The 16107-nt window shown below is 34.3% G+C and overlaps 2 protein-coding genes across 2 annotated transcripts; one reads left to right on the top strand and one right to left on the bottom strand.

Moving 5' to 3' along the window:
• The first annotated feature begins 260 nt into the window (after positions 1-260).
• On the top strand, positions 261-3581 carry LOC143605470 (uncharacterized). Its single transcript, XM_077081568.1, has 11 exons — positions 261-433; positions 1168-1248; positions 1639-1721; positions 1795-1910; positions 1988-2098; positions 2169-2278; positions 2616-2877; positions 2964-3041; positions 3164-3214; positions 3305-3391; positions 3462-3581. The coding sequence occupies exons 1-11, from the start codon at positions 291-293 to the stop codon at positions 3552-3554; spliced, it is 1215 nt and encodes a 404-aa protein (XP_076937683.1). The 5' UTR covers positions 261-290; the 3' UTR covers positions 3555-3581.
• A 1567-nt stretch (positions 3582-5148) lies between these two features.
• On the bottom strand, positions 5149-9058 carry LOC143605471 (uncharacterized). The gene is made up of 8 exons (XM_077081569.1): positions 8696-9058; positions 8015-8174; positions 7835-7896; positions 7667-7761; positions 7479-7592; positions 7337-7402; positions 7144-7241; positions 5149-7059 (listed from the first exon to the last, which is right to left on the bottom strand). The coding sequence occupies exons 1-8, from the start codon at positions 9018-9020 to the stop codon at positions 5385-5387; spliced, it is 2595 nt and encodes an 864-aa protein (XP_076937684.1). The 5' UTR covers positions 9021-9058; the 3' UTR covers positions 5149-5384.
• Positions 9059-16107: the final 7049 nt, after the last annotated feature.

Below are 16107 nucleotides of genomic sequence, written 5' to 3'. Positions count from 1 at the left end.
ATGATTGAAATTGCGTGTATAAGTTACTATATCTAAGGGTGAAAAAGGTTGGTTATTTATTATGTATAGATTTTTGGGTGTACTTTTTCCTGGATATAAGGTTATGTTTGAATTTATTTAAATTATGGTTTTTTTTTTGGTTAATTAATTGGTTTCCAGTTTTGAAAACGGTGTTATTTTTGTTTCCCCTAATCCGGTAAAAGTTTTGAGTCAACTTTATATGGTTTTGTTTGATTAACGGTGTTTATTGCTCTGTTTTTTCAGGTCGTGTTCAGAGGAAGAATGCTGCAATGCTTGATAGTGATGATACAGATAGTGTTAGTTCTTCGTCGACTTGCAGGTCGGATCAGATAATGGCGACGGGTGGGGAGGATGTGCAGACCGATAAAGAGAGTGTGCTTGATCAAAGCTTAGATGCATTGTTTGAGAAAAGGTGTTTCTTTTATTAATTTCATTGGAAACCATGTTTCTTAAAATGCAAATTTTAATGAACTTTGGGTGAGCTTTTGGATTTGCCAAACACCTTTTGCTTTTCAACAAACATATAAGCAAATAAGCAAGTTTTAAAGCTCACCCAAACACCCCCTTAATGTTTGTATCTCTATAAAATCACCGCTTTTTCTTAGATTTGTGAAATAATATAAAAATAATGCAATTTTTTAAGAAAATGTTGGTTGTATATCAAGAAAATAACTGATTTTTAGGATTTGTGAAAAACTTATTTTATAAGAAATAATGGTTGTATTTCAATAAAATAACTAATTTTTCTTAGGATTTGTTAAAGTGTAAACTTTTAAGAAAATAACGGTTGTATTTGAACAAACTAATTGATCATTCTTAGGAAATGTTATTTAACTGATTTTTTGTAGCATTTGGTAAAATACAAATCTTTAAGAAAATAATGGTTCAACAAAATAATGATCTTTCTTAGGATTTGTGAAACAACTGATTTTTCTTGGGATTTGGTAAAATGCAAATTTCTAAGAAAATAATGGCTGTATTGCAATTTGCAAGAAAAAAAAACTGATTTTTCTTAGGATTTGTGAAATAACATGAGCAATTTGAATAATTATAGTTACGATATTTTACACCAGCATGCTTTCATGGTTGGTTTGTATTCATATGCACTCTAGTTTAACTTTATATATATACCTTTTTTTGTTAAAGGGGGTCAACAAGGGAGAACGCTTTGGTGGCAATCATAGAGGGTTTTACCAGTAACTTGCCTCATGAATTTGTCGAAAAGAAGTAAGAACATTTTTGCATCTATGCTTTTTTCATAAGGGTTTTATGTTTAATTTTTAACTAATTGAACATTTCTTTTAGGGCTGGCAATTCGTGTCTTAGCAGGTTTAACAGGTAAGAGGCGACGCGCGTGACACAAATTTAAAACTTGAATACGACTCGTTTAACTACTTTATATGTCATGACTATAAGACAGTTTTAAGTTTTGTGTACCAATAAGGGATAATGAGGGAGTCTAGCCTACTAATTTCAATTATTTAAGAAAATAGAAAAATCACATACCGCACCTTTTTAATTTACAGGTCTTATCGTGTCCTTAACAGGTACCCAATTGCCAGCCATAATTTCTTTATTTATATAACAAATTAGTTTCTTAATTTATTTTCTTGTTAGATTTGCAACAATGCTGCATCAGTGTCTGAATTCTATAAAGAAAGGTTCTGCAAAAGAGGTAGCTTTAGCATCACATGCCATAGGTACATATTAACGCGTCTCATTTCATTTTTTTTTTAATTTATTATATATTCATCGAGTGTTATGTGTCAACAGGATTACTAGCTCTAACTACTGGTCCTGGTAAGAAAGCTCAAGAAATACTAGAAGAATCAATTTCTCCCATTTCTGAGGCCCTCAAATCTCGTTCCGATTCATCAAAGATAGCATCGGTAGATATACATATTAACTTGTCTCTTGTTATGTTTTTTTAATAATATTAATTTGATGATTTCATTATTCTATATAGTTGCTAGATTGTTTGGCTGTGATCACTTTTGTTGGCGGAAATGAAGCCGATGAAACCGATAAGTGCATGCAGATAATGTGGCAAGTGGTCCACCCTAAATTGGGCCCAAATGTGTTCATCCTTGACCGTTGTATGTTGACTTTGACTTTATTATGGTATTCTAAAATTACTCAAATTTCAGGTTGTTGCAACTAAACCATCACCGCCAGTAATAACCTCCATGGTATCCGCTTGGTCATTTCTTCTCACAACAATGGATGGTTCGACACTTGACCCTAAAAGCTGGCAAGGGTAAGCTGATTTCGACCCGTTTGAAATACAACACAACCCGAATCAACCCGTTTAAAATAAAACACACCCAAATTGAACTGTTTGAAATAAAGCATGCCCCAATCGTTTAAGCTTCTGAAACTTTAATTGAAGAACTATGAGTTAGAAGCTGATTTTGACCCGTTTGAAATAAAACAAACCCAAATCGACCCGTTAAAGCTTCTGAAACATTCAATTAGGAACCATGAGCTAAAAGCTGATTTTTACATGTTTGAAATAAATACACCCATATCGACCCATTTAAGCTTCTGAAACTTTCAGTTGAGAACCTTGAGCTAACGTTTATATATTTGCACAGGTCAATTTCTTATTTTTCAACTCTTTTAGAGAAAGATGACCGATCGGCTCGTATTGCTGCTGGTGAAGCGCTTGCACTTGTATTTGAAATCGGGAATCTTGAAAGATTCTCCAACCAAGATATCACACATATTCAAGGTTTAAAAGCTAAAATCTTGAATCAAGTTAGGAATCTTTCTGTTGAAGCGGGTGGTAAGGGTTCTGCTAAAAAGGATCTTAACAACCAGAGGAACGCCTTCCGTGATGTTCTAGAATTTCTTGAGGTATTTTTGTAGCAATAGCATTGGAAAATGTTGTATTTGTCTAAAATAGTGTTTTTAAAGTCTTTTTTTTTTTTTGTTATAAATAGGACGGTTATAGTCCCGAAACATCTATGAAGATTGGTGGCGAGTCACTGACCACCACAACATGGTGCCAGTTGGTACAGGTTTGTATAATGTTGCTTATTGTTAAACGGGCTAGGTCGGGTCAAAATGGGCTGGATTGACCCGCAGACACTCTTTTTTTGTAAACAATATTATTACAACAATATTCATTTTTTATTGACAGATAAACTTTTTAAAGCGGTTTCTTCGAGGAGGATTCATCAAGCACATGCAGGTTTGATCCTTTCTAAAATTATTTTGTTTATTATATATTTGAATGAAGAATTATCCTATTTAGACAGTGGTTCATTTGTTTCATAAACAGGAAAATGAATTTCTTCATGAAGTGTTCGACTTCACACCGAAGAAAAACCTTCATCCCGGTGGGGATCGTGTGTCTGGGATAGAAAAGGTTTCTATTTACTAAAATATAACCCTTTTTTCCATTATTTGATTTAAAAAAATATTTTCTTCTGGTACAGAGGATGTACAAGTCTCCAAATTCGGCTCTTAATAAAGCGAGGACGCAATATCTAAATAAGCAGCGAATGCTGTCGCAGGCAAGTCTTTTATGACAGTTTTTTTAGTTGTAATCATTTTATTTTACTGCTTGATAATCTTTTTTGTTGACATGAAATTTATTTTATCTTTCTTTCTTTTGTGAGCAGGATAAGAATGTGGGTCATTATGCTTTGGGTTTTGATGATTAGTGAGAATCTGCAGCATGCCGCTACATATATGGAAGCTGATTTTGTTAAAAGATTATTTAAGAAGCATTAGTGGTAGAGAGCTTGATACTATTTGGTGATAAAGAGAATTTTGTATGGATGATCCAAGGCTTCTGTTGTATTAAAAATGTTGAGGGAAACTAGTGGTGTTTATGACACCAATAAGGTATGGTATATATTGATATGGTGGTAAATGGATTGGATGTGAGACATTTAGGTGAAATGAATTTATGAGGAATGCTCAGTTTTAAATATCAATGATTATAATTATCATTATAATTTGTAATCAAATTAAGAATGATACATAAATCTTATTAATTTTTTTTTGTGTTGGATTGGAATAAGTGGGTACCTTTAAAAGCAAACTTCTTCGGTTGGAAGGTGGAAAATGGGGAAAATAGCAACCTTGAACGCACTACATACGTGGGAATCGGTTGAACATGCACTAATAATGGACCGAAGTATTTAGGACTAAGCTTATTATGTTTCGTGTAACAATGAGTTATTGACATTGTGGGTGTAGTTTTACAAATACCCATTTGCCCACTTCAAATTTCCTTTCAGTTCGATATCTGTCTGCCAATATCTTCATCCGATTTTAGGCGTGCAGTAGGGATTGCTTCAGTTCTTGATCGTTTCCTCCCTTTCACAGTACATTTAATCAATTGCGTCAACATGGCAATCTCTTCGAATGTATGGGACAAATATTGGTGGTGGGTAAAACCATACAAAGCTTGACATGGAGCTAGATTGATGGTTGGATGAAAGTTGGTATTATACCACCATTCAGCCAAACATATACAGAAGTCATGCACCTGAGATACGATTCTATGCAGCGATTAACTACCTCAGTTTGTTTAAACCCGCCTTGACCAAACCAAACTGAACATTTTATAAATCGTCCTATTATTATTATTATTCGAACCTAGTATGACCTATTGCTATCTTATCTGACCCGAAACGATTACTTGGTAGATTATTTTGCTGTTCTATTTTATATGTTGCCTAGGGTGGAAGGCTCGCCCCTACAAACTACCCAAAACATCAACCAACCGTCACCTCATTTTTACTTGAAAGTTAAAACTACCCAAACCACTTGCAACCTAGCGCAACCCGATTGCACATATTTATTCTACCAACGTTCACATTATCGGCTTCATCAACAGATTCAGAAACCCAAATTCTGACCCTATGGCCAACGCAAACCACTTGCGACGGTGTTTCCTGTCCCAGGACTCCTTTCCACCTTACAACAAAATGTGTCAGCTCATAGCTGAAATCGATTTTTTTAGTTTTAACACCTTCAACTACTTTATCAAGCATACAACTTTTATAGTGTAATCACAAGCCACTCATTTCAAAATCTAGATTTTATCTACCAGCTAGTGCCACACCAGTATCAATATACAAAGCTATTACTCAGAAGTAACAAGTCTGCAACTTTTTAATCCAACATTATAAAACTTTTGAGAATGTGAACATTGTACATAAAACATTCTAAAACTGTGTATCATATGTTGTAACTTTTGAATCCAAAATTATAAAATTGGAGAGAAAATAAAAACAAGAGGGGGAGGTACCATTACAAACAACTGAGTCACAGTATTTCAGTAAACCATATTTTGACCCTTTGATCATATTCGGACGACCAAGATCTCCCAAAAAACTACGATTCTCTCAAACCCCACCGAGCCCGGAAAAGTGTTTTTTCATAGCTTGATCTTTCCTGTAATTATTACTCCTCCCGCCACCTCTTCGCCCGCCTCTTCCTCTCCCACCTCTACCCCGCTCACCAACAAACCCATTACTATCCTCCCCTTCATTTGACTCTGTCACACTTTGTTCTCTTCCATTATTACCCCTACCCCATCCTCTCCCTCTACCGCCTCTACCCCGCCCACCACCATACCCGTTACTATCCTCCCCATCGTTTGACTTGCTCACACTTTGATGTTTTCCACTATTACCCCTACCCCATCCTCTCCCTCTCCCACGTCCACCTTGCTCATCATACTGCCCTTTGTTTGACCTCATAGGGGCATTAACGTCCTTTTTCTCATTGTTCGGTTCACCACCATATTTTCTATCATTAACCTCCATCACCTTCTGTGCTGCCCCTAACGGGAAATTACCACCACGGCCCAGCCCGTGAATCAACTCTTTCTGTGTTTGATTAACTATCGAAGCCTCGTTATAGTTAGCAGCCGCCACCGAACCGGACACTTTATAACTATAATTCTTCCCATCTTTCACAAAAAACTGAGGCTTTTGTCTTGACCCCCATCTAGAAGCATCTGAAGCCGAAACTCCATTAGAAGTCACCTTCTCACTCAAATCATCAAGACCCGAATCATCACCGACACTTAAACCCAGATCATCGAACGAATCATCATACTCATCTTCATATTCAAGAACCGATTTAAGAGCAAAAGATTTCGACTTTTCATCATTCGAATTAAGAATTTCAGAATCCGGCACATTTGTTGATGATTTCCTTACAAATCTTCCAACCGAAGATGAGGACGATGATGATGTGGGCGATTGACCTTCGGTTTTGACTTTCGGTAATGTATAATCAGCTTTCGGTTCCGATTCAGGTTCAACTAACTTCCCTTTTCCTTTATCTTTTTTGTCCACCGAAGGAGCGTTGATTTTGGGCGGCACCACCGCTAAAGAAGTATCGAGAGACCGAAGATCTTTATCAAGAGTATCTTCTAGAATCCTCTGAATAACTTCTTCTGGGTTGTCATTATACACTTCAAGACACGCGGAAATGAAGCCATTTCCAAAATCGGGAAACAAGTCTTTAACTTGACTGATTTTTGACTCGGTTATCGCATTATCTTCATTCATTTCCGCCACTTTAGTCGATGGCAAACTTAACATATCTGAACCGTTATTAACCGCTATGATTCCCGAAAGAAACCGCAACTGTTCATCATCCATTAATACCCATCCTTGATTCCCTAAAAACTCAAGTCGGCTCATTAACTGGTAACTTCTTTCAACACTTTTAAGCAATGACACGGTTGAAGCTTCTTCATTGATTTCCCGAAACGTCTGAACCAAAATGTCTGAACGGATAACGGGATCTTCAACTTGGGCCGGGAATATTTTTGAAGATGTAGGAAAATAAACGCCTTCGTGAAACACCTCTTCACTTAAGTAACTAATGTTCAGTAGACTCCAACTGAGTTTAACTATTCTAGATGCTAACATCTTCAGACTAATGACAATTTCTCCCAATTTATCTTTTTCTGCTTTGAATAATATCTGAAATCCTTGTTGCAATGCTGGCAACAAGGAATCATGCAGTCTCGCAAGAACTTTTAACAATTCATCACTTCCATAACTGCAACAACATATTAATAAAATTCAAAATAAAATAAAATAAAAAACAATTTTTTGTATGATTGTTGGCTAAAAGGGTGTTTACCTTGCTTCAACAGGAGAAGAAAAGTAAACAGCTGCATAATTGTAAGCCGTAACTAAAGCATGCATTGATACGATAGCATCGTTTATAAAATCCATTATCTACAAATAAAGAAAATGTAGAACATAAAATAGCATTAATTATAAGTTAATGACAATATGACACTCTATTATCTAATTAAAAATAGTCAAATCACCTCAAGATAGTCGGTGTGAAGTCGAGTGAAACTGTTATCTTGTTCATCATAAGATGAATATAAAACCTAATTCAACCCAACAGATAAAATTTTAAGCTACTTAATATGGTGAATACACTTATCAAAAAATAATGAAAAATACCTCTAAAGATGTGGTGCAGCGGTCAACCATGGTATGAACTAAGTTTAGAAAATGAGAAATTGCAGGGGTAAAACTGTCATGGATCAAAGGCTGCACCTTTATCGCGTTATTAACCTGAAAAATGAGAATATAAGTACATATAAGATCATTTATACTACAAGTACTAACACACGTTTGTAACCACTTACAATTAATCGGGTCAACTCTTCATTCTCGTGACCATATATGGCACATATATCTAGCAACTTAGGCAAGTCGAGCAACTTCTTATCCTGCAAAATGACTACATGTATATCTAGTAAACAAAAAAGTTATAAATATTAACCTGTCAATAAATTCATAGTTTTTAAAATCACCTGTGTGATCTTTCGCACTTAGACTGTCGGATGACCTGGCACCAGGATCCCGGTTTGAAGACCTACATGGTAAGCATTACCCAACCATGAAGTAAATGATACTACCAAATATATGATTACGATAGTAATAATAATAATAATAATAATAATAATAATAATAATAATAATAAACATGCATACATGCGATAGAGAATCATGAACACGCGTCGGCTTAGCTCATGCTCGCCAACAATCACCCCTGCAACTGTTCCTTTGGCTCCACGATAAGGAAAGTCGTACCATCTACTTCTATACTTCAAGAAACTTTCAAGAAAAGCATGAAGAGATGTATCACTAGCCACTGAAATCAAAACAAAATGAATAACATCAAACTAGTAACAATTTTAGGTAACGATGCATTTGCACCAAATTAGTGAAGACACTATTATAAACACAAAAAAATGCCAATTATTTAATTACATAAGTTACATATACAACTACATCAAAGAACCATTCAAGTGCACAATTATTTACAATTATGTGTTCTCAACAAAATGAAGCAAATTTATTCAAAATCAATCAATAATAAATAAGTAAAAAGAAAAAAAAACCTTGATCAAAAAATCAAACTAATGCACAATTGATATGATTTCAATAAACCTAACAAAACCCATAATTTAATAACATAAGCAACATATACAAGTACATCAAAGAAGCAATCAAGTTTACAGTTATTTACAATTCTTGCAGATTTAATCAAGAACAATCAATTAAAGTTAAAAAAAAAAAAAAAATCAAACAAATGCACAATTGATATAATTGCAATAAACCCATCAAAACCCATAAATAAATAAATAAATAAATAAATAAATAAATAAAAACCTTGTTTCCAAAAATCTTTGGGATTGAGCTTAAGCAAGCGAGAAGACTCTCGATTCAAGAAATCAACAACTCTCTGAGACTCAACCGGGTCCAACCCACCATCTTCAGCACCTAAACCCGCCGCAACGGCTTCATCCTGCGGCAAGTAATTTACGAAATTTCCATCGGACCAACTGCTATTATTATTATTATTATTAAGATGATCAGATGATTGCTGCTTTCGAAGAGAATCTGAGAGTGTTGGGTTGGAATTTAGGGTTTGGGATGATTTGGGTACGAATCGCTGTTGTCGATTCTTGCTGGAGTAACGTTGATGGTTTGACATTGAGTGTGATATTGTTAGGGTTTAAGGGGATGAATAATATGAAGATCCCGTAATAAGCGTTTGATGTCAATTTAGATTTCGATAATCGATACTACGAGGACTGAGGAGGCTATTGTAAAACTAAGGTTGTTGTTTGTTTTTTAATACTGCAATTTGATTTCATCTAATTTAATATCTGCAATTGAAGATGTGGTCTGCAATCTGAAAATATAATACTGTTTGTTTTATAAACTGAATATCGTCTGCATAAGCTGAAAAGTAGTTAGATATCATATATATTATAGTAGATAAAAGTTATTTAATGTTTGTAGACTGCTAAAATAATTGATAGTAGTGTGCGAACTATGGAAGTGGGTGGTGGTAGACAATTGTGGTAGGCGGTGAACAGTGGGTGGTGGTGATGGACGGTGGTGGTGGTGGTGGGTGGCGGATGGTTGTGGCGGGGTGGTGGTGGTGGATGGTGGTGGCGGACGGTGGGTGGTGGCGGTGGTGGCGGGTGGTGGTGGATGGTGGTGGCGGGTGGTGGTGGCGACGGACGGTGGGTGGTGGTGTAGTGGACGGTGGCTGTGGCCGACGGGGGTGGTGGTGGTGATGGACGGTGGTGATGGTGGGTGGTTAACGGTGGTGGTGGTGAGTGGTTGACAGTGGTGTTGGGTGGTGGTGGTGGTGGTGGACGGTGGTGGTGGGTGGTGGTGGCGGCGGACGGTGGCGGCGGCAGACGGTGGCGGCGGCAGACGGTGGAGGCGGCAGACGGTGGAGGTGGGCTGGTGGCGGCGGAGGACGGTGGATGGTGGTGGTGGTGGGGGACGGTGGGAGGTGGTGGTGTTGGACATTAGGTGTTGGTACTTGGTATGATATTAAGAAGTGTGAAGATGGTGAAAAAAGCTTATTTTTTAAGACCATAAAAACAGTTTTCAGATCTTTTTTTAATTTAAAAACAAATAGTCTTCAAGAGCTTATGTTTGCACGCCCGCAGACATATGCTCCTTGAAGACCTTATAAGCAAAAACAAACACAACCTAACACACACTACGCATTAATATGAAGTGATTTTATTTGTTTCATCACATGGTATGTTATATTATTTTCTTTTCTTTTCTTTTTTCAAAGGCAAGGTAAAAATTAATAAGCCGCTAGAAGGCATTACGAGACAAAGCAACGACTTGAAAGTATACTACGTCCCCCATCACCTTAGAGATGACTATCGGTTTGTTTGTTGGAGGAAATTGACTCATTTCTCGTCTTCCAAATGAGCCTACATGTAGTCATAATTCTACTTTGATGTACTTTCTTCTTTTTATTACAGAGCGGAGCTTTTTTATGAATTGAAAGCAAATCCCTTACCGAGAACATGTAAGTTTACTAATTAGTAACCGTAAATTGATGATTAGGATTCTGTCACTGTGTAAATCTTGGCTTGGTATAGCAAGTTATTAACGATGGGATGACATAGTATCTGGCATGTAAAGTATAACATTATTATCATGGAATTTTGCGTGAGATAATACATATATAAGGAAAATGAGTCATATGTTGCATGTTAATCAGCATGATTAGTGATAGAAGCCGATTCGAGATGGGCTAATCTCTCAAGATAGTGACCCTTTGAGCGGGTTAGACTTCAAAGAAATAATAGAGAGAACGAGACATTGTTTTTTTTTATCAAATTTCTTCTTTTTATAAGGCTTACAAACTTGAAGAATGAAACGTGCATATGCATGACCTACTAAAAACATGGACATAATGGAATTAAGAAACTAATCTAAAACTGTAAATAAACATAAGCTAAAGTGAACATGGAGGTTATGTTGTTGCATGGATGTCATGTGAGTGAAGATATGGGCAACGTGGGCACGCATCAATTAGTTTCTTAACCTACTTGATATGCATAGCCACATGTAGATTATATTAGGGGTGCAAAAAGTTTTGGTTGGGTTATAGGAACTTAACCATAACTATAATCAAGGTTTTGTTTATGTAAGATGATTTAACTATAACGGTAACCGAATGGTCGGTTAACCGTTGGTTAAGGTTTGATTAATTGTCCAATGTATTGTTTATGTTTTTTTTTCCTTTTATTTTAGTTGAAATTAGTTCGGTTATATTGTTGCAGACCCAATTATGAATTTTTGAAGCTAAAATATGTATATTTCAAGCTTGGTTATAATGTTTCAAGTTATGGTAATAGACAATTGTATCATTAATTTAAATGTTTGTAGTCGGAAATAAAGGTATAAGACGGAAATGGGGTATACAATTTAAAAAAACACAATCATTCAAGATTCGGGTCGATTTTGTTTAAAGTCAGGTAACGAAGACGTATTAACCATAAACAAATGGACAGTTAATCTTGTTTAGTTGTGTTATATTGCAGTTAATTTTTTTTGGATAATGATCGGTTTTCGGTTATGGTTTAACTTTTGCTCACCCCTAGATTGTATTATTATATAGATCATTTGCTATATGATCTTTTATAATTGTGTTATACCTATTGAATATAAGTGTTTCGAAGGGTCACTCGATATCTCAAATCGAGAATTCAGATTACCAAGCACTGGTATTCATGTTTCTATTATGACAAAAAAAAAATTGTTGTTCTTTACAGGTTGCTGCGAAGTATCACAATGTTTTGTTGAAACACATGTCATATTCTTAACAAGCTCCAAATAATAACACCCCCCCCCCTGCCTTCTAATTTCCTTGTTCGCTTCTTATTCAACATGTGCCATCGTTGATGTTTTTCTGCGCAATTTCCTTATATTATGGCTCATGCCCCCCTTTACCGTTATCGCATTGTAACTCTATCACTTTATTTTTTTTCCCTTTACATCTTAGTCATCGCCACATCCCTTCATGTTTTTCCACTAATGTATCTTTTCGCTTATGTTACGTTTTGACTGTTAGATCCAACGACACTAATATATTTATCATGATACCTTATCCATGTGCACTACCATGACAAGTCGATCAAGTGGTGTGCAACCAAAGGCGTTTTAGTCAAGCTATTGGTTTGAATTCCACCAATCAAGACTCCGATATTTCGTCACCTAAGACTTTCCTTAAATTACTGTAACAGCCCATCTACCGCCGCACCATAATATTGTCCGTTTTGGCCGAGACGAACTATAATCGCCTCGTAGATTTGCTTTTGGTTGTCTAGGTGGAGACTTTGTCACATCCCGACCAAAGCAGCGAAACATGTCGGGGTTTAACGTATTGATCGAAAGTAACTCAAAGACACTAATTAAAACAATAAGAATTATTTAATTTATAACATTGTATAAAGCACACAATTATAACCATTGGATCAAATATCATACATTAATCTTCGAACAAATACCTAAGGCCAAACTAAGTTTCTTCGATCTTGATTACATCAAATACTTGAACCTGCAGCATGTATAAAAATAGAGTTTGTCAACACGAATGTTGGTAAGAATACATAAGTTTAAATATATTATATAGATAAAAATTACAATTCACATGTAAATGATGAGTATTACAATCTTTATGAATATGTAAGCAAATAAATTGATGTGGACCCGTTCCTTTTCATACAAAATAAACGTACTTGGTAAATGTATGATCATACTAAACGGGGATATATGAAGCCAAACCAACACTTCAAAAATAAACACATAGACACATAGAGCATAGTTATAGAGCATAAAATAATCAAACATATACATAAGGTTGATTTGTATTTGAAATACATGATGCAAAAACATTAAGAAAACTTGATGTGGTATACATGCTACCCCGAAAATATAAAAGATGAAAAATGGGTATGTAAACTCGATCACCTTGAATTTTGTGGATTGAAAGATTAAGATTTTGGTTAAGCGTGTAAATGGCCTAAAGCGTAAGCCATAAACAAAAGTAATAAAGCTAGTTTTAGTTTCTGTTAACGAAGAATAACTAATGATTATAATGGTATGACATGATTACTTATACTTGAAAAAGAAAAAGAAGATGAAAACAAAATTAGACAGCTTGTTGTCGCATAATAGATAAATTAAAAACAAATATGAAACAATACCTAAAAATTATAAAAAAAAACTCCAAAAAACTAAATCAATGTGTTATGAACTTTTATTTTGAAGGTTTGGTCAGATTCGGACCCAATTTCTTCTAAAAGAGTATATATCTACGCACAAATTTTAATTTGACCACTATGAAGTCATACAAATGAATTAAATACAAATAAAACGTCATTAGAACCAAAACTCAATGAATCTAGTTATAGGCTTTGGTCTTGCTCTATTTCACTTTGTTATGATAAAGTTATGGCTCAACCTTTGTTGGCTAAAGAATTATGTCAATTCTGAATCATTACAATTAGTAATGTCCTTAGGCATTTTGAAATAATTTTTGATGAAAATATATAAGTTATTAATGGGGTGATGAATACATCATATAAATAAGATGTATCATCAAACCCTTATGGTTATTCTATTAAGGAAAATCAAATTAAAACATAAAGTTACAAGAAATGCAAGAACTTTGTTAAGGTGTGACCATTGAAGATCATTTTTCAACCTTTAGTTTTTTGTCTCCTCCACAACACACACCATGGTGTATAGATTATGTGGGATCATTGACATGAATATATGATGGCTTTGCAACCATGTAAATGAAGAAGATGAATAAGAATAAAAGAAACCTTAAAGATAGTACAATAAATGTTACACAACCACTCGTTAACCTTAATTTTTAACAAAAAGATGAATAGTAATAATAAGAAAGATGAAGATGAGAGAGAGAGAGAGAGAGGAGAGGGGGGGGGGGGATAAATTCTTCTTTGAATTTCAAAGAAGAATAAGAATTGTACAAAAGAAAAAGAGAGGATGATAGTCTCTTATATATAACAAGATTTAGAGGGTTATCTTAGGATATTTTATTTTTGTAAAAAATGTAAAACTTGGGGAAGAGAAAAGGGGGTGGGTTTGGACGGTTTTAGGGTGTTTTTGGGTTGGATTATTTTATATTTTTAAGATATAGGAAAGAATATTTGGTACAAAACTTAATTATATATAATACTTAGGCAAGTTACATGTTAAAGGTCCATGCAACAATTTATTGTTTTATGAAATGAAAGAAGCATACTTTTGAGTTACAAATTATTATGTATAGGCAAAATACACATATATATATATATGTATGTATATATATAACTTATTAGAGACTCCAAATATCGAGTTAGATTATACGATTTTTCAAACGCTTTAAATACGTAATGCGGTATAAGTAACGATTTCGATCATCAAGACTTGCGAGCATGTTTGCATGGTAAATATAACTTTAGTATCAATGACTATTAACATGATTAAAACATAAATATCCAACATTTCATTGATTAAAAGAGGTTTCGAATCACATCGAAAACTAAAACAGGTCGGGTTGGAAATTAACAAATATTACAGACTTTCTAGGAGATCATTCATCCTGATACTACTCTCAATTAAGCATGCTTAATTGTGAAAGTTCTTCTCTCATTCACTATCATTAAGTGCCCAAAATGCGTTATGATGAAGAAGACATTCATCTTCTTATAAAGATGGCTAGGTCTTCCTCTTCAACTGATGTTTGATGTTACAATTCTAAAATTTTCAAGTCTTTCATTTTATTCTTTTAGAACGATGACTTCCTGTATTTAGGCTACCGCACTATCTCAATTTAGAGGGTCTCATTATTCGGGATGGACCCATTTATATTATTATTATTATTGTTGTTGTTGTTGTTGTTGAGAGTATTTTGGTTATTTTATACGGACTTAACTCCACTATTAAAATCAAGTTTATAATTGTTTAAGTTTAAACCTCCGCTATATACAAAATCTAAAAATTACATGAACCAACCATGTTATAACCTCCGCTATATATCTTTACTATATATAATACACCAAACAAGGGCATTAAGACACTAACTTTTTTAAGTAATTTACAACTTGTAATGCATATGATACATTTCATAAAGCATCTAAGTTAAGGGCAAACTTGTCTATTACAAAATATGCTTAAAAATAATTACAATATTTCTCCCTTTACGTAACTCAAGTTTTATAAATTTATAAAATAGTTTTAACTTTGGTCCATCATCTTTACTCATGTATTCCTTATAATTTTAATTTTAAAACCAATTTCTCACCAACGATTTTTAAACAACAATAACTTTTTCGTACGTTAATAGTTTTTTAAAAAAAATTACACCATAAAAATGAGCGTTCTATTGTCTTTAATTTGAGTATGGTATTGTTATATATTTTTTTTCAATTAAAAAATTTAAAATGTAACCTATATGTGTTTTCTTAATTCGATTTTGACGGTTTATAAGTTAACCGTGAGCCAAACCGCCAGTAACATTTTGTTGTCGTTGAAGACCGAAACACACCGTTGAAAATTATACCTGTATCGTTACTAACAGTTTAGTTTCACAGATGGAGCTTTAATTATAAATTTACTGTCCGATCAGGTTTTATATGGTCGGTTTTCAGTGTAAACTGCAAACTAACTATTTGCTATGGTTTAAAAAATTAGAAACCCAATTACCAAAAAAGGAAAAAAACAAACCATGAAACCAAACTGATGATTAGTAATTTGAACGGTTTTAATGTTTCAAACTAACCATGAACATCTATGATTATTAGAATTTAGTGTTACCCGCTGCATCGCACGGGCACCCGTTTAGTTTATATTTACCCACCATACTGAAATATAAAATCAGTGGATCTTGCAACTAAAGAACACAACTTTCAAACAAGATAAGTCACCACAAAATTTATTAGTTGATACTCAATTATACAATATATATTGTTGATATACATATAAATTAAAACCATGAGAATTACTTCTCACGACTAGAAAAAAAAAATATTAAATTTCATAATTACAATTTAGTCAGGACAGATATTATATAAATCTCTTCGTCATTTTAGTTAACTTATTAATTAATCCGGCAATTTAATAAAATTTTCGTAATTTCAAGATTGTGAAAGCTTCTGGTAGAGACCCATGTCCATCCCATTATAAGCTATCGGAGCATACATCCACATTTCATCAGAGCTCAGCAACTGCATCCATAGGTTTCA

This window comes from Bidens hawaiensis, unplaced genomic scaffold (assembly GCF_021521415.1).
Source record: "Bidens hawaiensis isolate Kalapana, Puna unplaced genomic scaffold, B.hawaiensis_p1.1 tig00069655_1, whole genome shotgun sequence".
Taxonomy (NCBI): Eukaryota; Viridiplantae; Streptophyta; class Magnoliopsida; order Asterales; family Asteraceae; genus Bidens; species Bidens hawaiensis.
This window is presented reverse-complemented; position numbering and strand designations above follow the sequence as displayed.